At 37.2% G+C, this 27,188-nt stretch overlaps 1 protein-coding gene across 3 annotated transcripts in view; it reads left to right on the forward strand.

Moving 5' to 3' along the window:
• Positions 1-26,956, forward strand: part of DCN (decorin) — a 48,428-nt gene extending 21,472 nt beyond the window's left edge. For all 3 annotated transcript variants that reach the window (XM_075551186.1, XM_075551184.1, XM_075551185.1), the window contains exons 3-8: positions 1,933-2,045; positions 6,859-7,072; positions 7,986-8,099; positions 14,192-14,285; positions 18,022-18,160; positions 25,441-26,956. In XM_075551186.1, the coding sequence (XP_075407301.1) occupies positions 1,933-2,045; positions 6,859-7,072; positions 7,986-8,099; positions 14,192-14,285; positions 18,022-18,160; positions 25,441-25,635 (869 nt within the window). In that variant the 3' untranslated portion in view covers positions 25,636-26,956. The remainder of the gene's footprint in view (positions 1-1,932; positions 2,046-6,858; positions 7,073-7,985; positions 8,100-14,191; positions 14,286-18,021; positions 18,161-25,440) is intronic.
• Positions 26,957-27,188: the final 232 nt, after the last annotated feature.

Below are 27,188 nucleotides of genomic sequence, written 5' to 3' on the forward strand. Positions count from 1 at the left end.
ACGGCTAACTGTCCTCCTACGTGGGAGCCGCTGTGCTGGCGGCTGGCTGCTCGTCACTGAAAACACAGCACTCTTCGTGCTCTATCCATCGCTCCTCCGTGAGCTCTTGGATGGCATCCATGTGTGTCACAACCATCTGCCTTTGGGGTATACAATTTATAAGAAAAACTAATCCCTGGATTAGGAGAAAGATCTTTTTTTGCTATCACCAGATTAGTAAAATCATGAACAAAATAATATTCTTTGAAAATAACTCAGATATAGGTCAGATTGGACAAATATTTTTTGTGGTTTTCCCGGAAGGGAAGAAAGTAGACTTACAGCATGCTGCTGGTTTACTAGTGATGTGCTTATCTGCGATGGAAAATCAGAACGGCATCTTCCCCGCATCATAGTCAGTAATCCTGTTACAGTACTCCATTGGAGGATTTATTGTGGGACAGTGGTTCTGCCTTGTACTGAAAACTACACAGTCGGTGCTCTGAAAGCACCGGTGATCCTCTGGAGGAAGACAGCTTTCAACTCCCTTAAAGAGTCCCAGTATCAGACCCTCAAGGGGACCATTCCCCGCTGTCCTATAGGGGAGCCCTCAGTGGCCATCGACCCTATGGCAGAGAGTGAGTGAGACCATTCCTTTTAATGGGAAACAGTGCATTGGGTTGTATTTTCTGTGACCATGTGATAAATGTCTCTCTCGTTCCTTCATTTGATATCTTTCTAGAAACTAATGTAGTGAGGGTGCCTGAAGGCACACTCAGCAAAGCTTTATTGAATGATTAAATAATTATCTTTGGTATTTTATTTTCAGATAAAATGGAGAGGTTATCACTAGCAAAGTTTGAACATTTCAGAAATATGCCATGCAATCTCAAATTATGGAAATGATAATATTATTTTGAGTTAGGATATTAGGTTTTAACTTAACATCTTGTAACATATTTTTAAATGGTAGAAATGCAAAATGTTACATTTAATATTTCTCTATTAATATTTAAAATGACTTATTCAAATTATAATATGATTTAATAAAAAATGTTCATTCTTAAACAGCTACCTCAATTACTAGGTTGAAATACCGTGGACTACTTGGTTATGTGACACCTGCTAATCACAGATTGGTTGTTCAGACCAACCAGCTACTTAGCAGAGAAAGATGTCTGTCTATTCCCCTAATAATTTATATTGTCAGAAACCCTTAGTTAATAAGTATGTTTATATTTTTAACCCAAAAGCAAATACTCTGAATCAATCCTCAACACCAAATGTAACACTTTATGTCACTCATTTCAGTGAGGCTGCAATCACAAATGCAGGTTTTTTCATTTTAATTGGCCACATATTTCTATTTCTAAAATTATAAAGTCACAATGATGTTGTTTTTGCATTCTGAATACAACAGAAAGAAAGAGTTGGATAACTTTTTAAGCTGTTAGCAAATGAACGAGTTAGAGGTCCGCATCATTGTGCTGTGGAACTGACAGCTTCGGCTTCATAAAACGACTCCACCTGATGCCTCAGTGAGCCTTTTCGAAGAACAGGGATAGGATGAGAATGTACGAGTTTACCCAAAATTCATATCCCATAGGTACACAAATTCTAAAATGATTTTACCTAAAAGCATGGAGGTAAAAAGAGATTTGTTTTTGTATTTTTTAAATTATATCCTAAAAATCACAAACGCTGACCTTACAGAGAAGAGCAATTACATGGGGGGGGGGGTCAATATTGGGCTCGGTTTATGTGATTTAATTTAGTCATAAAAGATAAATATCCGTAACTAAATTTGATAGAGTTCTTAGGATGGGAATAATGTTACTGGTAAAGTTATTGCACCATTATTTCCTTTATAAACACATTCTCGTTGCTCTGTCTTTGTGTTTCTGTTTTGTATGAGATATAAAAATCACTAGATGCCTGTCATTCTCTTGCTAGGGCTGGACAAAGTGCCAAAAGACCTTCCCACTGACACAACGCTGCTGGATCTGCAGAACAACAGAATAACGGAAATCAAAGATGGAGACTTTAAGAATCTGAAGAACCTGCATGTACGAACTTTACTTTTGTTTTGAAAACTATAAAATTTGCAATTCAAAAAATATTTTCAAAAGTAAACCTAGATAAGTCCATGGGGAGAGAAAAGCCTCATATGTATGTCCCTCAGAATAGCATCCCCTAACGGAGGGTAGGTGAGCAAGCATTGCTTCCTGTTCAAACCTGCACAGCTTTACTGCAAACCTAAACTACTTAAACAAGTCTCTACAACAAGGGGATGTCTTCAGACAACTTCCCTTAGTAACAGATGCACTTCTCTTAGTCTGCTTAGGGAGACTTTAAAAGACAGTGGCTTAAAGAACAACTTCTGGACGAGTAAAACGACAAGTCAGAAAGGTCATCTCTAAAGGTCAGGGTCATTGGTTTTTGAAGTTTATGCTTCTAAAGGGATAATATTGACATATTTTCTTAAAGAATACATGGAAACGCTATATGACTCAATAAACAATAAGACATATAAGAATACAACTAGCAAGCATGAATTCAGTCAAATAGACAAATCTTGTGTAAGCAGCTTCTATGAGAATAAATGTATATTTGTTAAGGCACCCAATCCATAGGAAAATTAATATATAGTTGAACTTTACCTGTGAGATGATCAAGATGAACCTGAACCTCACCCACAATATACATTTTGTATATTCTCAGTTATATATCTTCACTGACGAAACATAAATAAAATCCAAACATATACCTATGTCAGGCTTTACATCAAGCTATCTTATTCATATTAAGTATATGAAAGCATACATTTTGACAGTGTGAAAGAAGAGTGAAATCTATTCTCAGTCTTTTAATTCCATCCCAGTATGAGCAGAATGTCGATTCTGCATATTATCTGTGGTGTGCTGCTGCAGTCGAGGTTGTGATGCACGTGGGGCCCTGTCAGAAGACAGCGAAAGTCAGAAGGGTTTTCAAAGGCTGATTTTTCAGAAATGGAAGACCAAAGCACATTTAATATAAATCATGTAGATCCCAATATCCAAAACACAGAATATAAAAGTTTTACCAAATCTATCGTTTGGTTAGGCCACTTGTATACTATTGAGTTCAGGTTTAGATAAAACGTTTTATAAAAGATTCTCTGTTTGGAGCATCCTGAGAAGGATGGCGCTGGGGAAAGGGGCCTGGAAATCCTGTGCTCTCGCAGAGTAGAGGGAGCCCTTGCTTCCCAAACCCCAGGAAATGAACGTCCCGAATGAGCTATTGGAATGGCGGTGAAGGATAAAGTAATCATACTAATTGTATGCAAGCATTTCAGGGAAATATAGTTGTGCTCAAGGTTTGAAAATAGCTTCAAGAGTTAGAGTATTTGTGAAATGAGCAGGTTTATCTAGTAATGAGCGGCCTATTTGTGGCAACAAGAGTCCCAGCCCCTTAGGTGGCACAGCATAGGAACGCATGCTTTAGGGACATGGCATGGACATGGTCAACTCTGAGTTTGCATGCATGGATTTATTTTAGTCATTCAAGAATTAGATTCTGGATAAGAAATACAATCATGGAAATATATAAAATATTTACTCACGAGTGAGTTTTATTAGAATGAGAAATGTAATCTAGAAGGGAACATTGCAATAGAAACAGACCTGTATGCTATATAAAATAATCCAGTAGAGCATTAATATAATCAATCCAAGAGTTGGTCGTGGGAATTGTTAAAGCAAGGTAAGGAAAGGAGTAACCATATTTTTATTAAAAGAAAATATAGGAGGTTTTTTCTAGAAAGTGTATATCATAATAATCTACAAGGGACATTTAATAAAAATAAAAGCATATTCAAAACTCCTAGTCAATTTATTAAAATGCCAAAAATGTGCGTGTGCAAAGTCGTATAACTAGTGAGTAGTATGGGCACCAAGAGAGGGGAACTTCGGATATTGTTGTGTGTTAGGGTATGTGTTAGTGTTTTAAGTACATGTATGACAAAAGGTTTACAGAATCAGTAAAATTTTCAAAGTTAGCCTAAATAAAGGAGGCTTTCTGTGAAAGAGGGGAAAAACAAAGCAGAATAAACAATATGACTTGAGAACGTAGTAGCCTAGCCTGAAGGACAGAGACCCAGACACCGTCCAGGACAGGGTTGAGCGAGCGCGTTTGAGTCCTGAACCACTGGATCCAATGAAGGGACAATCGACCTGAGCAGCAGTGTGTCTCCTCTCCACTCTGTGCATGGGTCTCCCTGGGAAAGAACTAATGATGACGCCCTCATTATCTATTTAAATTTTCATTGGAAATATAGAGTGATAATAAAAGTGATCTATATTAGCCCTTGAAATAGAATATTTTAAAAACTTCCTTTTATTTTCATAACACATATTGACACTATTTTTAAGGTTTGAAATTTTCTCTTATTCTAATTACCTTTATAATATGATTATAATCTGAAGAATTCACTTATACGTCTTTTGTCCTTAAATAAGAACTACCTAGCTCTTTGATGGTCCTGTTACATCTGTAATAACATGTTCTTTCTTTTCCCAAGCTTCCGTCTAAGTGTGCTTTCAGGCAATGTTCATCTTGATGAGCTCTTTCTGGTTCAAAGAGCACACCAGAAGACAGGAAGAGAGGGAGTCTGTTAGAGCTTCCAACTGTTCATTGGACATTAAACTGCTATTTTTCGCTTACTCTTTCATTCATGATCATATATATCCTTGTCATTATGCAAATAACATGATCATTTCCACTTAGAAACCCACATTTCAAAGAAGGAGAGAAATGAAACCTGTGCAAGGATTGAAGAAGAAATAATATAACATAGAAAAGATACTTTTTCTTTAATAGTTTTATCTGTGTGTAACTATGTAACTAATTATGAATGATTCACACCTCATAGCAGCCACTGTAATGATGTATATATGGAGCTCTGATGGTCCTCTAGGGGTAAGCATCTGATTGCTAACCTCACGGCCTGTGGTCCAAACCCACCAGCGACCCTGTGGGAGAAAGATGACATTAGCCGTTCCTGTGAAGGTTCACAGTCTCACAAATTCCGTACAGTCACTGTGTTTCAGAATTGACGCTACGATAGTGATTATAGGTAGGTAGGTAGCTAGGTAGGTAGGTAGGTAGAGAAATAAAACCACATAAGCTATAAAATAATGAAAAAACCATATATATAATTACATTTTATATATGTTTCCCTTGAATAACCATCTCAAAAATCTATTAATAATGTGTTGAAATAACATTTAAAGTGTCAAAGACTGATATTAGAAAACATATACTGTACATTGATATTGAAATAATTACAACGAGCATACTTTTTATAAGCAAGGATGTCCCAACTTTGTCTCCCATACTTTGGACATGTTATCAGGAGATATCAGTCCCTGGACAGGAACATCCTACTGGCTACACCAGAAGGCAGCACAAAAAGAAAAAGAGGAAGACTCAATGCTACGGATTGACCCAGTGGCTGAGATGATAGACACAAACATAACAGTTGTGCAGATGACACGGGGGCGGGCAGTATTTTATTCTGTTGTACATGGGATTGTTATGAATCAGAGCTGGTTTAGAGCACCTCACAACAACGTGGAATCCTGGAGGAGCAGTGGCTTACAATTTGGCAGCTAACTACAAAGTCAGCAGTTCAAAACCAGCAGGGGGATAAAGATGAAGCTTTCTACTCCCATAAAAATGTTCAGGTTCTTCATTTCACATTGATTACATATTTATTTTCCAGCCTAATTTTTAAAATATGACAAAAATAACCTCTAATGTCACCTTTAAACCATGTAATGTTCTTGTTGTTAGGTGTCATCATTTGTTTGTCTCATGGCTGCTCTAAGTGCAACATAACAAAAGGCTCTCCAGGTCTTGGGCCATGCTGAATAACTGTTGTGCTAGGACCCATGGCTGGAGTCACTGTGTAGTCCATCTCAAAGGGACGTCCTCTTCTTCATTGCCCCCCTCCTTGACCAAGGCCGATGGACTTTTGTGGGACTGGCCTTTCCTAGTAACAGGTCCAAAGCACTTGACACAAGTTATCTCCGTCATCCCTCCTAAGGGGCATTCTGGCTGTGCTCATTTCAAGTAAGAATTTTGCTTAATTAGCAATGAAGGTTTACCTTGAGGATTAGGTTCTTTCAAAAAATTATGTAGATGTGTAGAACTAACAACGACTTGAAAGGTTAGACGAAGACCTCAGAGAAGAGCGGGTTCATTGATAGCGGGGAAATGATTTGGGAAAGGAGCTCAAGAAAAATCTCCGGACGTGAAACGGAGCGTCACAGAGCTGTGCACATTGAAATGGTTGAACTGGTATTTGTTTTGTTGTGCAGATTTTTAGCAACATTTTTGAAACTGTTGACCATTGTGAAATATTGTCATCTTCAAATCTTCTCCCCCCACAAAAATATGAGTTCTAGGAAGGCAAAAGAAGCAGTGAGTTGCAGCACCGTCAAAGTTCCTTTGACAACCACGTCAAAGAGATTGAATTCAACTTTGCAAGGCTGCTGCCAAGTTTCACCGTCTGAGGTGCCTGGCACAATTGTGCTCACCTTTGGCAGTAAAATCCACGAGGCCAATCACTGAAGATAGATTTTGACGTTGAAACCTGACTGAGGAACACTTGTGGTGGCACTGGGTTTTTCTTGGGATGCCTATATAAGTCTAGTAATTAATGTTAATAGTCATGAATATTTCTGTGTGGCATAGCATACCTGTTTCCCTTTTTCCTGAATTCTTGGAATTTTCCAGTTTCCCTACCAGTCTCATGAAAGGATTGATTAGTCTAGGCACTTGCTTTCTATATGTAGACAGTTTGGGATTTAAGATGACACTTTTATTCTTCACCTATAGGCGTTGATTCTTGTCAATAACAAAATCAGCAAAATCAGCCCTGCAGCTTTTGCACCTTTGGTGAAATTGGAACGGCTCTATCTGTCCAAGAACCAGCTCAAAGAATTGCCAGAAAAAATGCCCAAAACTCTTCAGGAGCTGCGTGCCCATGAGAACGAGATTACCAAAGTTCGAAAAAGTGTGTTCAATGGAATGAATCAGATGATCGTCATAGGTACGGATTCTCTCGAAGACCACGGTTTAAGTTTCTCCTTATGAAATGTCAAGTACGCGTTAGCTCCAGAAAGGCAGCTAAGCCAACGCGCCTTAATTGTATATCAATCAGAGCAGCACGTGTAGGAGAAATTGGATTTAGATTCCAACATTTCAAAGAATATTTTATTCTTTCTCTTTGAGGAACAGAGAACACAGAGAAAAAATTCGGTCTGAAGTTATACTCCGGCACGTAAAGCATGCGGAACGCTTCTGCTTAGAGACACTGCTGATGCATTTTCATTGTGTGGAATCATTGTGCTTGGAACAGCTATAAATTATTTGCATCAAGTCTTAATGTTTTTCTACCCATGTAGAAAAATGTAATTTTTAAATTTATTTTAAAATTCTAGACACAAATAATTTAATAAGATTATAAAGTAACTTAAGAGAACAGAGGCAATTGCAGTGGTGCTGCAAGGAAAGGATGAGACTGCTACCTGAAAGTTCAGGGTTCAAAGCCTTCAGCCTCCTCAGGAGATATGTGGCTGTATGCTCCCATAAAGATTTATAGCCTTGAGAACCCTATATATGGTCACAGAATTGACTTGCTATGGCAATGAGTTTGATTTTTCTGGATAAAAAAGTAATAGCCTTAACATAGGGATGATCTGATAGCCCTTGCTTTTGTTGATTTCTGAATAAACCTATATATGCATTAAATTTAGGGTGGATTTTGTACTTCCATGTTTTACTTTTCTTTCTTTTAATATGGGAAGTTTTCATTTGTTTTTATATTCCATCGAGGAGTATAACCCTTAGCTACTATTTTGCTTTTCACACCAGCTGTTATTGACACGGATCTTGAATAAAACTATTGTTGAAAGAGATATATTGTGACTTGTATTACCCAAATGTTTTCCTCTAAAATGTAGAACTTGGCACCAACCCGCTGAAGAGCTCAGGAATTGAGAACGGGGCCTTTCAAGGAATGAAGCAGCTCTCCTACATCCGTATTGCTGACACCAATATCACCGCGATCCCCCAAGGTGACCAAACGTGCTTCAATGTTTTTTGATTATCTAATTCCAAAGACTTTGATGTTTGACTTTTTTTGAGGGAGGTGGGGGTGAATTTTGGATCCGCTCATTCCTGACTCTTCTTTTGGTGTTCTGCTTTGTCTACCTGAGCTCTGCTTACTTCTTTATTCCCATTGATACCTCAGAAGACTATGGCTTAAGATGCAGCTTAATCCTTTAGATTGGATCCTGTGTTCTTAACAGAACTGCCTCTACCCCAGCCCCACTAACATCCTAGAGGTGAGGATTTGCAACACCCAGGATAATTACATCAGATCACAAAAGAAAGGGTAAATTTATAATATTTAGAATCATGATCCAGCCAAGTTTACACATTTAGGAGGAACACAATTCAATCTATAACAATGTGTTTAAAATGTGAAGATATTATAAAAAAGGAGGGGGCTGGAATACATGAAAATATTTCTACAATGGAGCCAATTTTCAATAGGGCCAAACTTTTATTGAATTCTGTTTCATCTTAGGACATTTCAATTATTATTATCTGAAAAAGACAACCCACAGTAGTCATCAATCTTATTCAATAGTAGTGATTATATATTATAGGTAAGAAGTTAGTAGCCATTACAGATAGAGATAGACAGGTAGATAGATAATTAAGTATTTTAATATTTAGTTATTAGTCTATCATAGAGAAGTAGTTTTATATGTCCCAACTACAGTGATGTTCTAAGAAAATATATGGTCTTTCCCATGTTTCATAGATTTCATGCATATGATGTTTATTTTCTAAAAATTATCTGGACACTTGACAATTATTGACTAATAAGCATATCACAGATTGGGAAAATACTCTTTACTAAGGTTGAAAAAGAATAGCTCCCGACATCCACAAAACCCTCTGTCACTGAGCATTGAGACCATTCCAACTCAGAGTGAGCCTCGAGAGGGTTTCCAAGGCTATACATATTTATGGAAATTGATGGTCCTATCTCTTTCCTGAAGCGTGGCTGATGCATTTGAACCACGGAACATGTAGTTAAAGTGGATGTGTCACCAACATTCCTTAAGACTGGCTCCTTATTTACTGAGTCAATGCTCATCGGAACTTTCCCATAAATTAGGGAAACATACTTCATAACTATTCCTTTTATTATGTGTGTGTGCACACATGGAATTGCTACATATGAAAAATGAATAAGGAGCAAGTAAAATTACTTTCTACATTTCACAGAAGGCACATGATCAAATATTAAATATCCTGCCTAAAAATACATCACTTTAGGGGGTGAAGAGTCTGTCTTTTTCCAGTACCTTATGCTGCCAGAAGACTCACATAAAATGTGTCCCACAAAATTTCTCTAGGAAACACATTTTACATCATAGCGAGTGCCAGACATTGTGCCCAATTCTTTTGATGAATTCTTTATGTTATTCTCCAAACATTTCATTATAATCTTTGCTTTATGAATGAGGAAAATGAGGTTTCAAAAGATTAAATAAATAGTATCCCTTTCAAGGAATCAGAAAATGACAGAACTAGGGTGGCATCAGATTGACTTCAGAACGCACGTACCTACTTTCTTAAGTCTTCTCTCCTATGCGCATGTACGTCTTTTTAGTTTAGAAATCTCCCTTTCCTAGCCTGGAAACCTTCCTTGCGCCTAGACACTCCCAACCTCCTAGTGAGTTGATTTGCAGGTGTTCTTGTCCAACCGTCATGGAAACAGAAAGACAGAGTGTTGTGTAGAGGTGGGAACATCACTCTCTGGAATCAGACGGATCTAGGGCTGAGTCATCTAGCATGCTGCACGGTGACTTTAGACAAAATCATTGAATTCTCTGAAACCCGTTTTGGTTTCTGTAAATGGAGGTATTAATAACACCAAGCTTCTATAGATTATTATGAGGATTAACTAATGTAAAGCCTGTAATGGGGGCCCTGGTAATGCTGTCAGGTAAGTGTTGGCTTGTGGTTCAAACCCCAAAGGAGAAAAGGAGGTGATCCATTTCCTCCTATTGACAGTTGTACTCGACGTTCAGATTCCGCCCACCTCTGACACAGACGAGCCAATTACGCCCCTCACAACACTGTAAAAATTACTCGAGGGCCATAAATCTGGTTTTACCAAAAAAAATGAAATCGGTATTATCTAAATAATAACCTTTAAATGATTTCCAATTTTACTTCAGAAGTACGTGTATATACCGAAAGCACTGCACTATGGTTCAAGAGGCCGTGGCCAACACCTGGACCAGGTGGCAGTGGGTTGGAGGGTGCACACCACAGTACCTGGCCAACAAAACTAATTTTGGAAATCTCAACATATACGTATCTTCAAAACAAAAGTTACCTGAAGTATAGGCTCTATAGCTAAATATCTCAGGGCAAAGGCTAATGGTGTTCTTCATAAATGGGTCTCTGCCTTATCTGAACGGTTTTCTTTCATGATCAGACTTTATATTCCTACAATTGTTTTCTGAAAATCAGGAAACTAACAGCCCTAAAGGGAAGACATGTAGCAATGAGGTAAGACTGATGGATGTGATTATTGTGAGGATTGATTGATATAAAGCTTGTAACGAGGGCCTGGGAGCACTATCATTGGCAGATCATAGACACTTTTTGAAAAAAACTTTCTAAAGTGAAAAGAAGAGGAGGTGCATTTTCAGTTTACTTGTTTTATACTCATTTGCTTTACTTAAGAGAGTATTAAATAAATTGCATTCATTTTAAAGAGAATCAAGTGATTGAAACCTCTGTTGCCATAGTGATATGATTTCTGAATATGGATTGATAAAGACAATGCAAATTTTTTTCATTTCCTCCAGTTAAGTGCGTGCTGTTTTCATTTCCTTAGGCCGTCAGGGAGCACACTGCAGTCCTTACTCAAGCTGTGAAAAGTGTAGCTTCTTTGAGCCTCTGCTTTCTCATAAAAATGACAAATGAGTCAAACGTTATGAAGATTTAAAAAGCTGAATTATGAAAAGCTTCAGGACAGCCACCAAAAAGAAGTCTAGTTTCTTACCATCTCCCCAAACAGGACATAACAACTCTAGAGAAATCAATCAATATTCAATGAAGTGTAATGTGAATTCAATATTTACATGAATTCAATATTTACATGAAACTGATAGAACTCTATAAGATATCATCTGTGGTGTTCCAATTTTGTATCCTTATTAATAGTAACCAAGAGTGCCAGGCAATCCAAAGTCAGTTCTACATGTAAAACGTTTCCACATTATTTGCAGTTGTTGCTTTTACTAAACTGGGAGCAAGGTGTTTTAAAATGTTATATGAAAACATAACACACACTCAAATAGCAGAGGAAATAAAATAAAGTATTTCAACTTCTATATCTACATTATAAAATCTTTTAAGAATTTGATTCATTCCGGCAGTATTGTCCAGAGGGTTAGTGGCTACTGTGTCTGCAATGGTCTCCTCGTATGCTGGACCTATGGCAGGTCACTTAAGAACAGGCCTCTGCACTTCTCTTTGAGAAAGGAACCATTTGTTTTAAAAGCTGTCAATAACACTTAGCTCTTTCCAAAGACGCATTGAGGAGACATTTGTGCTTTCATGGAAAGTGGATTTAGACTTAGGCCAGCAAAACAGTGTTAATTATTAATGATGCTCATCAATTAATTTCCTTACTTTCCATATGTACACATAAAATTACACGAGTTTAACTTAAAAGTAATATGGTTATTATAGTTTTATTTTAAATTATAGTTCAAATGTCTATTGCTCTATTTCAAAATTTGTATGTCTTCATAGTGGCGGTGTTTGCCATTAACGATGGTGAAAGAGAATATGGGGATTTAGTGTTGTGCTTCACTTCTGTATTATGTCCCAGTAATTACTATGGCAAACAATTACTTACCATAAACATGAATCCATGTTTGTATTAGCTAACCAGTTTTAGGAGAAACATAATAAGCACTAGAGCTACTTCAAAAAAGTAGGCTTCAGAACGACCAGTGTCTGGAGTCTTCAAGCCTTTTCTTCCAACAAGCCGCCATCTAAGTGAGTTGTCATGGAGTTCACATGGAAAGAGCACACCAACCCATGTGATCCAAGAACTGTAGGTGATAGAGTCCAAGAGCAGAAGAAGGAATTGTATTGGAGCTTAGCTTCAAAGTGCTTGGTTTTCAGAAGGCTATGGATGACAGTGAAAGCCCAGATCCATTTGCAGAGCCAACATGGATCAAGCGTCCTTTAAATGGCCTCAGTCTGTGGACCAGCTAGTGCAGTCTTGCCCTCCGAAATGTTGAAAAGTGGATTGCTGAAGATGTAGTCATGGTGAAATTTAACAGAATATCATGTGTTCGCTTTTTTAAGATAAGTTTTTTAATTTGTTCTAGATAGTTTCTGTTAACTTCTATTTTCTCTTAAATTGATGTTTTTTTCTGTGTTTTATCTGGTTGTCATTATTGTTGTTCTTTGGTGTGATTTTCTATATATGAAATCCAGCATAGGTAAATTTATAGAGGCAGTAACTAGATTCATAGTTCCTTGGGGTTGCGGGAGGGGTAGTTGATGGGGCAGTGGGGTGGGGAGCTAATAATGATGAGTACAAGATTTAAGAAACTGTGCTAAAATTGATTGTGGTGGTGATGGTACAACCCTTTGCACCATATTATAACCTTTGAATTGCATGGTACCTGAGTTATATGTCTATAAAACTGCTAAAAATGAAAAACTGATATATCAACTTAGAAGAAATGAAAGAAAAAGATGAAAAGCCACACCAAGTCTTTAAAATGATAAATCTTCTCAATGGAAGAACATGTTGTTCTATTAAATTGGCACTCCATGATACACACCTTCCTGACACAATCGCTGAAGACAAATGTATGCATAAGCAAATGTGGTGAAGAAAGCTGATGGTGCCTGGCTATCAAAAGGCATAGCATCTAGGGTCTTAAAGGCTTGAAGGAAAACAAGTAGCCATCTAGCCGAGAAGCAGCAAAGCCCACTTGGAAGAAGCACACCAACCTATGTGAACACAAGGTGTAGAAGGGACCAGATAACAGACATCAAAGAACAAAAAATCATATCAGTGGGTGCCCACCTTCCTGATATAATCACTGAAGACAAACGTGTGCATAAGCAAATGTGAAGAAAGCTAATGGTGCATGGCTATCAAAACATAGAGCGTCTGGGGTCTTAAAGGCTTGAAGAGAAACAAGTGGCCATCTAGCTCAGAAGCAACAAAGCCCACATGGAAGAAGCACACCAGCCTGTGCGACCACGAGGTGTCGAAGTGATCAGGTATCAAGCATCAAAGAACAAAACTCATATCATTGTAAATAAGAGTGAGTACAGAGTGGAGACTCAAAGCCTATTGGTAGGCAACTGGACACCCCCTTACTGAAGGGTTGTGGGGAAGAGAGGAGCCAGTAAGGGTGCAGGGTAGCAACGATGAAACACATAATTTTCCTCTAGTTCTTAAGTGCTTCCTCCCCCCAACTATTATGATCGCAATTCTACCTTACAAATCTGGCTAGACCAGAGGATGTACTTTGATACAGATAGCAACTGGAAAAGGGAATCCAGGACAAATGACTCCTTCAGGACCAGTGGTGAGAGTGGCAATGCCTGGAGGGTGGAGGGAATGTGGGGTGGGAAGGGGGAACTGATTACAAGAATCTATGTATAACTTCCTCCCTGGAGTATGGACAATAGAGAACCGATTACAAGAATCTATGTATAACCTCCTCCCTGGGGTATGGGAGAGGGGAGATGTAAGACAGTGTAATATATGACAAAATAATAATTATTTATGAATTATGAGGGGTTCATGAGGGAGGAGGGAGTGGGGAGGGAGGGGGGAAATGAGGAGCCGATATTAAGGGCTCAAGTAGAGGAAAATCTGTTTAGAATGATGATAGCAACAAATGTACAAATGTCCTTGACACAATGGTTGGATGTATGGACTGTGATAAGAATTGTACGTGCCCCCAATAAAATGATTTAAGAAATTTATAAAGCTTCAAGAAAACGAATTATGTGTGTCCTCCTCAAGTTTTTCTACATTCTGTGATTAAAATGTTTATCTGTTATTTTAGGATCTTTTTTGTCTATGTTCTAGGTCTTCCTTCTTCCCTTACTGAATTACATCTTGATGGCAACAAAATCACCAAGGTTGATGCAGCTAGCCTGAAAGGATTGTATAATCTGGCTAAGTAAGTAATATTATCACATGACATTCTTTCAGTACAATGACTAGGTGCAATATAGCATGTACGTGCTCAGAATTCAAAACATGGCAACTGGTTTTTTAATGATGTTATATTATGTTTTTGGTGAAGGCTTATACAGCACATTAAGTTCCCATTGAGCAATTTCTACACAAGGTGTTATGACATTGTGTATATTCTTGCTATTTCATTGATGACAACTAAATTTGAACTGCAACATTGGTTGCTATTATTCACAACCTCAACTGCAACTTTGACCATTTTTTTCTGGGAAAATATTCAATAAAATAACATAGCTAATAATAGCCACCAACATTGGCCTTGTATTTCATGGATATCATACTATTTAAGAAAATCTGTATGTCCATTCAATGTGTTCTGATTTAGCTGCATAAAACAGAAGTTTAACAGAATTACAATGTAGAACCCAAAATTTGAAACTATGTTAAAATTAAAGGTACCAGGAATATGGAACACATCCTATGTATAGTATCAGAAATTTTATTATGGGATCCTCTAGCCCTTAATTATCAGGAGACTTAAAAAATAAAATGTCTTTATATTTAATGAAAACCAACAGAAAAAAATGGCATTTTAGGCCCTTCTTAACTTATTTTTTATTACCTCTCTTGATTTCTAAGATAACTTGTGTTTTGTGGAAACCTAGCAAAGTAGTAAGAGTGGGAGAGTGCTGTCAGACTCCTTCAGATGTCTTCAAGGGAGGGATGTATTGTTCTTGATCCACCTGTATAGCTAAATGTTGCCACAGACACAACATTCATGCCTAACGATCAATCCTTTTTCAGTATATGAATTTCACAGTACACAAATAAATACTATATATGTATAGTATCATATATATATGTATGACATCACTAAGCCCAGATTGATGTACAATGCAGGTTTTCCCCTTTTGTGTGGGTATTTATGATTGACTAACAGATGGTGAGAGTTTAGGTTAGAATGAGTTTATCACAATTGTCTGAAAATCGGCTAGCTACAGTTATTTTAATTAGGGTTTTAATTTAAATAAAACTCTCACAGTATTAGTAATGTATAGTATCTAACTTTTTTCTTTAATATGTCCCTCTCGCCAAAGGAACACGTGGGAAGGTAAATGGCATTGCACATAGTGTCCAATTATATTTAAGATAGTTTGATGTATAATCAGAGCAGTAACAATGCTAACTACTATTATTCAGGAACACTAGTGGCACAGTGGTTACACAATGGTCTGTGATCCCAAAGGTTCAAAACTACCAGCTGTTCCACAAGAGAAAGCCAGGCTTTTCTACTTCTATCAACGGTTACAGTTCTGGAAAACTCATGGGTCAGTTCCACCCTGCCCTATAGGACACTATCAGTCGCCATCTACCCGATAGCTGTGAATACTAGTACTAGCAGGGGTAGTAATAAGAATGAACAGCATTATAGAGTTCTGAGTAAATATTTCATACTACATATATTATCCCCAAAATGTTCCCTTTATTCTATAAGTGGAGTGGATGTTTCAGAAATTCCAAACTTAATATTCATTGATGTCTTATATAAGGAATCTAATAGTACATAGAGAGCTATCAGACTTTTTTTTAATGTGGAGAATTCTGATTTCTCTCCAATGGGATGTGTAATTCCACTCATTAAATTAGAGCAGATTGTCCAATGGCTAGACAAACTTTCCCAAGTCAATAAATTGTTTAATGCATTACTTTTCAGAATCAAATGCCGAGAAATCTATTAAAGCATGAAATCCTTATGCTGTTTAGTTCTTATTAATGTTGGGACCTGACAAGCATCCTGGTGGTGAAAATAAACAGGGTGAAAAGAAGAATCAGTCTCTTAGAATATTGTTGCCAGGAAAATATTCGGTGGTTTACTCGGGAAAATTGGGAGAGCATAACGCCTGCCTCTGTAGAGGATAAAATGATTTTCAGGTCAATTTCCCTTATTTCTGCTCAGTATACCAATCCTCATATCCCTAACTAAGTTAAAATATTCTTCAACGGGGAAAGCATCATTTTAGATCCATGTTTCCACTCCCCCTCTTCATGCCTGAATTTACATCGTTCACAAAAAATATGACTCTCAAAAACATTTATTAAGTATATTAAAATCATAGTTGAACAAATTAATAGTGTCCTTGAATATATTGTCGGGGCTATTTCACTCCTCTAATAAATGCATTACTCCAAAACAAAATGGCAAAGATTGGGGTGTTTTCAAAATTAGGAAACAAATCTGGAATGTAAAATGGGAAAAAAACAGGATTTAGAAATGAATGCCTTCTTGGTAGAGAAAAACAGCCCATTTCAGAGCCGCCATGCCAGGCTGATCCCAGCTGAGTGAGACTATGTGATTAATCCCTGTCATCAGTAAACCATGAACTCAATTATTTCAAATCTCAAGGCTGAAAAGGGGAGCCAGAAAACTTCCAAAAGTTGTTCCAAAAGTTCCAAAAGACCAGACAGAACTGGCTTAAGACAGGGAGACATCATCTCACAAAATATACCCAAAGGCCCTTCCACAGTGTTTCGATGAACCCAAAAGATTGCCTCTTCCATTTGCTGGACCTTTCTGACTCTGTTCCAGTACCTTTTTGCTTCATGCCTGACCTCTCCTCTAGGTAATTTAGGATTTGTAGCACCTGCTGGCATAATTAGTAACATGTCAGGCTGATCACCACAAGGTCAAAAGTTCGAACAATCCAACGACTCCACGGTGAAGATTACTCTTCTGTACAGGATTACAGCCTCGGAAAGCCAAAGAGGCAGCTCTGCTCTGTGACATCAGGTCCCTCGGACTTGCTGACAGCCTTTACGTTTTATTTTGTTTGATTTTGCTGTACTTTTGATTCCATTACATCCCTACAATGTTAACCAGATTGGTGTTTGTCTCCAAGTTTCTTTGTTTGTTTCTAGCACTGCAGGCCCATTTATTTTGAGGCAATATTACATCAGTAGAATTCTCAAATGTTTGGGGAAAAATATATACAAGCCACAACTTTGAATGTATTAAACTTGAAGGGAAGATTATTTGTGAATTTAATTAGAGATGTGAAAGGAACCAGGAGACAGAGTTTTAAGTAGACAGGCTAGGTAACAATCCAGGGTGGGTGGCGCCAGGTAAAGTCTGAAAGTGATATTTATATAATCATTGAAAACCTCTTCCATACTAATGCAAAATAAGGCTCTCTCCTTGTTAGCAGGCAGGTCTATTGACTTATGAGAACACTGGATCTTTTATTTCCAATGAAGACATCCATATGATTCATACAAAGTGACTGACGTGATGGTGTGGTTAATTCTCTATCAAAGAAACATGAGAATTACCCGTGAGACTAAATCTAACAACAATCCACTGAGCAGGTCCAGCATTGGGCTAGTCCTGGGTGTACGACAGGTCTGTAACTATTCCCAAGTAACTGGCATTTTACAGAGAGACTTACACAGGCATTTTAAACAGTTCCTTAAACTTTACTAGAGGGTGAGAACAAGACCCCACATCATCACTGAAGAGGAGCAACGCTTCAGAGTTGTAGTGACAGAGGAGGAGACAGTGACTGAACTGAAACCTTAAAAAGAGTGGCTATAGAAATTGAACAATGCAGAAAACCTAGTTGATGCCAACCAAAAGAAACATGCTTTCCAACTGGCCTCCTTCCTCGCAGAGCGCCTGAAGAACCGAGTGTGCTACATGCATTCAACGTCTTTCTCGGTTGCAGGTTGGGACTGAGTTGCAACAGCATCTCTACGGTGGAAAACGGCTCGCTGGCCAACGCACTGCATTTGAGGGAGCTCCACTTGAACAACAACAAGCTTCTCAAAGTGCCTGCTGGCCTGGCCGAACACAAGTATATCCAGGTAATTCAAGACCAGTCCATGGGGAGGCCCGGCTCTTCCGTGCTGTCCAGCTGGTCTGACTGACGTACCACGGAAGGGAGCACTGCCCAGACCTACATCCTTCTTTATGTGAGCCCATGGGTGCAGTCATGGTGCCGATCTCTCTTTCCTAGTGTCTTCCTCTTTTTGTCACCCTTCTACTTTCGCAAGCATGACGTCCTTTTGCAGGGACTGGTCCCTGGGTGGTGTAAAATGGTTACTGCCCTCAGCTTCTAACCCAAAGTTTCGAGGTTCAAGTTGCACTTGCTGCCTCCGAACAAAGCCCTGATAGCGTAAGCAGCCATTAAAAACCCCGGGCGGCAGAGTCCCCCTCTGACACACGTGAACTTTCACGGAGGCAGAGTGGACGCCAGAACACCTGGGAGCAAACGGACAGGACTCACACTAGCCTCCCCATTGCGGACTTAATGGGGCTAAGGTTAGCAGCTCAAAACCCCCCTACTGCTTTCCCCCACCCCCCACAAACACACCCCAGCTACTCCAAGGAAGAAAAGACTGAGAGAATTGTTCCCACAAAAAAGTTCAATCTAAGATATTCTGTGGGGACAGTTCCACTCTATTCTGTAGGGATTCTGTGTCCCAATCGACTCAGGACATGCAACGAAGCCACTGCCATGCTAGAGGCTTGGCTTAAAAGCCCTCCTGGAGATGGCACATTTTTTATGTTTTCATGTAAATATTCATTGTGCTTTTGTGGAAAATGTGTTAAATTATTCATCTATTTTTAATGAGCATTTGAAATTATATGCTTCATGATGCTTGCTACCAAGGTGTAATATATTGCATGAGTAACAGGGTAATTTTAAGTCACACCAATACGATGCACCAACTAGATGCATAAAAATTGGACAAGGTAACTTCTCTGCAATGTGGTACATTGGTATGGAATAAAATAGTACCTTGAAATTGTAGCTTGAACAGGATGTCACATAATTTGAAGGGAAATTAGCTGCAGTATGACTGAATCAGGTTCCCATAAATTGTCATGTTTCAATAAAAATAATATGAGGGTGTTCACTTTTGAAATTTATAAATCTAGATATGAGGTGTTTAAATGGTTTAAATAATTATAACTTTATCCATGAAGATGTGTTATGTTATTACTTTGAAGAAATGAAACGTTATTAAAATTATCCAAATTTTAAGATCCAACAGTATGACCATCTGACTCCTTAATAGATATTTTCCTTCTTTATTTTAAAATAATATTTGTTTTTAATAAGATCATACTTAGATTTTATTTCTTTTGGAAATTTACACAGGCATTTGGTTCCATCAAGATAACTCAGAAACAATATTTTTACTTTCTCTTGTAAGTTAAATAATTTTATGAACCTGTCCTTTTGACCATCTAATTTTCTACGCCTGTGAAGAGTTACAGTCTCAGAAACTCACAGTGGCAATTCTACTCTGTCCTATAAAGTCGCTATGAGTCAACATCGATTTGATGGCAGTGCATTTGCTTTTGAGAACTTTCTCTGAAAGGATTTCAAATATCTTTTACTCTTCAATTAACAATATCAATAAGTTACTTATATATTTTCTGCAAAATTTTCATTAAAGCGGCAAGCTGAGTACATATGTAAAAATCTACAGTAGTTATATTTCATTTTAAAGTTCTGAGTTATATAAATGAACATCAATGTAAGGCCGTTTTAATTCCTGATTCTGTTTTTGGCTGCTGGTAGTAAACTGGTGAGTAGTGGGTAAAGGTAACACTGCTATGGCTTTTACCATTGGGTGGGGATGGTGGTTTCTGTCTTAGTGTAATCCTTCCCTCCCTTTCCTTGGTGATTTTCCAAGGCCAGTCTGGGCATCAAATCCCAAACCAAAATCAATTTCAATTGCAACTCAGTGACGCGATAGGCCAGGAATCACCTTCCCAGTGGGCTGCCAGGACGGTCAACCTTAGAGAAGTAGATAGTCAGTCTTCAACCTGAAGACTAGCTGGTGTTTCCGAAATGCTGACTTGGCAGTTACAGTCCCAGACATGACCCACAAATCTACCAGGGTTCCTGAACAGCACAAGAGGTTCATAAAATCAGTTTAATGGATTTGGTAGCAACATTTGTCAAACAAAGTGAAAAGAAATAAAATGAAGTGGGAGGGGAAATGAAAAAAAGAAAAGCAATCAAATAAAATAAAGGGAATTATGTTATGAAATAAGCGCTCAGATAGCATAGTTGCTCACGCTCAGTTGCTAACCATAAGGTCAGTGGTTTGAACCCACCGCCTGGTTTTTGGATGGAGATGGGACAGTCCATCTATAAAGATTACCTAGGAAGCCCTGCGGAGCAGTTCTTCTCTGTCCCATAAGGAATAAATGAATGAGAACTCATTGAACGGTAATAGGTACGTAGTTTCACATACACAATGGCCATATACAATGAGTTGGACAGAGTGTTTTTGAATGCAGTCTGAAAAAACGTTAAGAATTTTCTATGTTTGAATACTTAACTGCAAGGAACTACAAGGTCAGCAGTTCAAATTCATTAGCAGCTTAGAGGAAGAAAGAAGAGGCTATCTGCTAATGTAAGGCTTTACAGCCTTGGAAACGAGGGTTTCTATGAGTTGGAATCAACACACTGGCAGTACATTTTGGTTGTAAGTGTGTAGTGATATCTCATTCTGCTTTTAATTTTCATGTCACTATTGTGTCTATTTTGGAAAAAATATTTTCATATATTTTAGTCATAATTTGTGTTTTTTAATTGTTTGTATTCCCACTATTGAGTTGCTGAAGTTATGATGGATTTACATCTTTAAGTATATAAATTGCATATATGTCTCTTCCAGGCAGTGGTTTGTATTTTCATATTCTTATTAATATTGTTTAAGGCTCAATTTCTTTAATTCAATTAAGTCTAAATTATTAATTTTTAAATCAATAGTTCAATGGGTATTATATTTAAAAGTCCTTTTCTTAACTTTGTTGAGGAATTTTGTATTTTTAATTCTCACATTTGGTCCTATTACTCATACTTGAGTCAATCTTAGTATGTTGTATGAGGTTGAAATCTATTTCAATCTTTTGTCTGTTAATAATCAAATGTCTCAACACCAGTCGTTGAAAAGATTATCATCTCTGTAATGACTTTCCTTGCAACCATGTTGAAAATCCTATGTTTATTACTATAACAATATATATCTAGATTTATAAAACTATTTATACATTCATACTCATGTCACACATTTTGATTAAAGTAATTTTATTAAATTTTAAAATCAGTCAATATAGGTTTCTCATGTTCATTCTCCAAAAATGCATTTCCAATTAAATTCAGTTTCTTTCATCTTTCCAAATAAATTCAGTACCGACTTGATAACTTCCATAAAAATAACTGACCCATAGGAGCCCTATGCACAACAAAAAGAAACATTGCCATCCTCACAATGAATGTTAGGTTGGAACCCCTTGTTGCAGCCACTGTGTCAACTGATCTTGTCCATGTTCTTCTTTTGAGTGACTCTTCTATTTTACAGTGTAGGAGATCTTTTTCCCATGGGCTGGTCTCTCCTTATAAGATGTCCAAAGTATGTAAGATGAAATCTCACACACTCGCTTTTAAGGAGCATTCAGGCTGTATCTCTTTCAGGACATAATTGTTTGTTCTTTTGGCAGTCCAAGATCTTTTCAGTATTCTTTGCCAGCACCATAATTCAAATGCATCACCTCTTCTTCAGTCTTCCTTATTCAATGGCCAAACTTCACATGCATATGAGGCGATTGAAAACAGAATGACAAGGGCACCTAGCCTCAAAGTGACATCCTTGCTCTTCAGCGTTTTAAAGAAGTCCTGTGCAGCGAATCGGCCAATAGAAATACATCATTTGGTTTCTTGACTTCTGCTTTCATGAACATTGGCTGTGAATCCAAACAAGATGACGTCATTGACAACTTACATCTTCTCTCCATTTAGCAGGTTGTTATTTATTGGTCCAACTATGAGGATTTTTATTTTCTTTCCATTGAGCTACAATCAATATTGAAGGCTACAGTCTTTGATCTTCAGGAGCAAATACTTCAAGTCTTGCTCTTTTAACAAATAAGGTTGTGTAATCTGCATATCACAGATTCTTTATAAGTTTCCTCCCATCTTGATGTTGCATTGTTCTTCATACAGTGTAGCTTCTCAAATTTTCTGTTCAGCATGAAACTTGAATAAGCATAGTAAAAGGAATGACCCTTGGCCCATAGTAATTGTCACATGATCCATGTCCACTTGCACACATTGCACATATGCACAACGAAGTTGAAATGCTTTGGAATTCACATTCTTCTCAATGATATCCATAGTTTTTATGGTCCACAAATGAGTGCTCCCATGTGGCATTCGTTTGCTGAAACATTTTAGTTGGTATCCCATCAATCAATAGAGCCTTGGTTTTTTGCTAAGGTCCTCAGTGAGGCTTGAACTTCTGACAAATTACCATTGATTTGAGATCATATGAACCTCTTGAGTGGCTGAGTGTCAGCAGTTGTTTTTGATACAGCGACTCTATGTATTTCTTCCATCTCCTTAATGTTCCCTGCATTGTTCAATATTTTGTCCCATGGAATCCTTCAATATTTCAACTTGATACTTGAGTTCGTTTTCTTCAGTTCTTTCAGCTTCAGACATACTGAGCATGCTCATCTTTATATTCTAATTACACGTCTCTGTACATTGTATCGTATAATTTGTCTTCATGAGCAGCCATTTCAGACAGTCTGTTAAACTCATTTACTACATCATTGTTTTCTGTTTTCCTGAGTTGCTCAATGATCAAGAGCATGTTTGAGAGCATCTTCTGACATCCACTCTCACCGTTTCTGTCTTTTTAATGACATTTTAATTTCTTCATATGCTATTCTTGATATCATCCAACCATTTTCCGGGTTTTCTGCCATTGATGTTCAGGGAGTCATAGCTATCCCTCAAATGCTTTCAAAATTCCAGGGGAATATACTCAAGTTTGTATTTTGCCTCTTGAAGACTTGCTTTCATTTTCTTCAACTTCAACTTCAGCCTTTCAGCAATTGATGGTCTGTTCCCCTGGAAGTCCCTGGCCTCCTTTTGGCTTCTGATGTGGAGCTTCTCTGTCTCCTCCCAGAGATGCAGTCAACTTGATTTCTGTGTATTTCATCTGGAGGAATCCAAATGTACAATCTCATTAATGGTGTTGAAAAGGGGATTTGAGATAAAGAAATAATGGATCTGGCAAAATTATATTAGTCTCAAGCTTAGTTCTATAAATCACATTTTCCAGCTCCTCTCCCTCCTCTTTGTTTCCATTATTCTGCATACCAATCACCAGTGATTATCTGCATATTGATTGCATGCTTGAACAATTTAGACAAGAAGTCAATAGAATTTTTCAATTTATTCATCTCTAACTATAGTGGTTGGTGGTAAATTTGAATAACTGTATTTTGTTGTAAGAGTACATATATTATACCATCTCAGACATAATTATATTTCTGTGTATCTCCTCTGGTGAAGTCCATTGTGTAGTTAATATTCATGGTGCCTAAAATTATTTTCACTGAAGAAGTTATTGGTCCAGAGAAATCTTATCCTGTGGTCTCTATTAGTGTTTCTCTCACCAAAAGGCTATGTTCCAACTACTGAGCCTTCCTCTACTTTCTAACTACAAAAATAAATAGCTTGCTAAAATTTGTAATAGAATTGTGTTGAGCTTACAGATCAATATTTATAATGATAACCAATATTAAAGTGCCAAACATAGAATATTATCTATTTAGATATTTAAGTTCTCTAAACAATGCTTTGTAATATTCAGTGTACAATTCTTCCATTGATTTTGTTAAATTGGGTCCTAGATATGTCATCCTTTCTGATGCTCTTCTTAGCTGATTGATTTCTAACTTTCATTTTGCATTACTTGATGCTCTTAAAAGAACTGCAAATCAGCTTTGCATATTGATCTTCTATCTTGAGACCTTTTGAATTTAATTTTAGTTGTAGAAGTTTGTGAATTTTTTAGAATTGATTATATTTGAGATCATGACAACTGAAAATAGTTATCGTTACACTTAAAGTTTTCCCTTTCCAGTCTTGATTGCTTCCATTTATTATTACATTGTCAATATTCTCCAGTATACTGTTGAATAGCATCAGTGATATTGGGCCACCATGTCTTACTTTCTGTTTTGGAAATAAGAATTTTTCATTATTTTACCACTAAATATAATGTTAGCTGAAGGTTTTTTTAACTACCTTTTTCTAAGTTGTGTAATGCTTTTGTAGCCCTAGTTTATTGAGATTTTAAAAATATGAATCATGTATTTTAGAGGTTTTAAAAAATTCTTTCTCTATGTATATTAAGTGATTATATGATTTTGATTCTTTATTTTGTTAATGACGTATGTAGACGATCATAATTGGCTTTTGGGCTAAACTCACTATTTTTCCTAGAATAAAGTCTGCTTAACTGTGTAATACTTTTATATGTTACAGGATTCTGTCCCTGACTCATTTTTTAAAATTCTGCCACAAAAGCATGTTCAGCCATTGGCTACATAACATTTGATCTCTTTATATCACACATAGTAAATATTGGTCCATATAGTGTAGAAGTAACAAGGGAGCCTGTATGGTTTAATAGTAATGGGAGATTAGATACAACCTGAGGAAGTCAGATAATGTGAGATTTGTAAACGACCAGGAAAAGTGTGGCTTTTATTCTGAGATGGGATGCGACTGAGGTAGTGATGTAAGGAAGACATGTTGTGATCTACTTTTCAAACGATGTCTCCGGTGACTGAAAAAGGAACAGACTTTGAAATGACAGAGGAGGAATCAGAAAGAACTATTGGGATTAAGGCAATGATCCAGGCAAGCGATGATGGTGACTTGGATAGGTTGTATAAGTAGATATCAGGAGAATTGACTGAATTCTTTATGCATTTGGAGCCAGAGCCAGTAGCACTTGCTGACAGCTGGATATGGAGTGTGAGCAACAGGAGGAGGGAAGTAATTTCAAAGATTTTACCTGAACATCTGGAATAAAGTAGATGCCACTGATATTGAGTTGGGAAAAACTAATGAAGGGAACACAAATTGGGGGGATAGGGGTGGAAACCAGATAAATAAACAATTTGGTTTGCAAAGTATTCTAATTCAATTATGGAATATATATATGTATATATACTGTACACACATATATATACATACTTACACAAAAGGCCTTATGATATTGAGAGGAGAATAATCATTCTCCATTATTCCACATTGCAGGTTGTGTACCTTCATAACAACAATATCTCTGAAATTGGAGCCAACGACTTCTGTCCAGCTGGATACAACACCAGAAAAGCTTCTTACACGGGCGTGAGCCTTTTTAGCAACCCCGTGCAGTACTGGGAGATTCTGCCATCCACCTTCCGATGTGTCTATGTGCGCGGCGCCATTCATCTTGGAAACTACAAGTAACTCCTAAAAGGGTCCTCATTTTTATAACCTGGCAAAATCCCATTTATGGCATTGCTAAAAAAATAAATATATGAAAGCTAGATACTGGAAATTTAACTGCAATGTGGATGTTTTTGTTTTGTTTCTCACATGACTTATTATGAATAATCCCAAATATGCATTTTAAATAATTGCCTACAATAAAAAAAAATTGCCTGCCATTTACAGAGTTCTTTTTTGAAGTACTTTTTGTTAACTGAGCTCCTATACCTGTTTTACTAGATGTAAAATTCGGAGTAAATAAATTTGTCGACTGATAGAGTTTCTTGTTCATTTTCAGAAGGAATTAAATGAAAAAGATCAGTCTCCTGTGATTTATAAGGTAGTTGTTGCTTTGACATAAAGCTGAGGTTCCGATGCTAGCTCTTCACTCATCCTTATTATCGTTGGTCACACCTCATTTGAGTGTGTGAAGTCACAAAAGCTATGTAAAATTTTTGCTAATATAATTATTTTGCAAAAATAAATTCAAATATACATTCAAAATTACTATTGTATGAAAGCTTAATTATAGTTCATCTGAATGCTTCATATTCAAATCTCTGAGAAAAATAATCTGTACTCTGCTGGCTCGAAAAGAAGAAGCATTGCTTCCAAGTTCTTGACTGTTGATTCTGCTCATTCCCCATGACAGTTGAGTACAGAAACTTATATTACCTACAGTTAGTGGTAAGCTTATCAGGCTTTTTTCCCTCTTTTTATTGATTGGTCTAAATGACTGAATTTTTTTAGTTGCTAAATTACTAAGTTAATTTTAAAGCTATCATGATTATACCTGGTATGGTAACATTTATGAAATCACCACATTTCATGGTATTTTTCAGTAGGATTTTGAATCATCTCTCTAAAACAAACCATCCAATCAGCTTAGGGATAGCCTGACTTAGGCAGAGGGGATATTTCTCAGACAATCCCTTCATTTTAGGAGCCCTCGTGGCAGGATGGATTAGCACGTTTAATTGCTAACTCCAACCTCAGCAGCTCAAATCCACCATATTGCTCCATGGGAGAAGTCTGAAGCTTTCTGTTCCTGGAAGGATTTGGTCTCAGAAACACTCAGTGGCAGTTCTACTCTGTCCTATCTGGTTACTTTGAGTTCGTTAAGTCAATGTCAATGAGCTTGGTTTTGGTTTTGGACATTCATACTATCATGATCTTGTAAGAAAACATGTTAAATGGTTAAGTTCATTAACAAATGTGGATATTTTATGTTAACTAATACTATAAAAATGCTCAAACCAGTTTAAACTATAAAGGAAATAAAATATTAGATGAACCTTCAGTTATTGTTTTATCAGATCTCTAGTGTACCTTCTTTGCACTTTCTGGCTACTTTTCTTGTGATTTAAAAATATGCACCTTAAGTTTTATTCACCTCATTCAGAATATAAATTTCCAGGAAGATTTGTGACAATATCCAATTATCACATTCCAACTGCACACTTACATAGAATAAATATTATCTCTATTTTGCAAGAAAAAAATAATTCACTAAAAGAACTAAAGTCACTTTC

This window comes from Tenrec ecaudatus, chromosome 6, assembly GCF_050624435.1.
Source record: "Tenrec ecaudatus isolate mTenEca1 chromosome 6, mTenEca1.hap1, whole genome shotgun sequence".
NCBI lineage: Eukaryota > Metazoa > Chordata > Mammalia > Afrosoricida > Tenrecidae > Tenrec > Tenrec ecaudatus.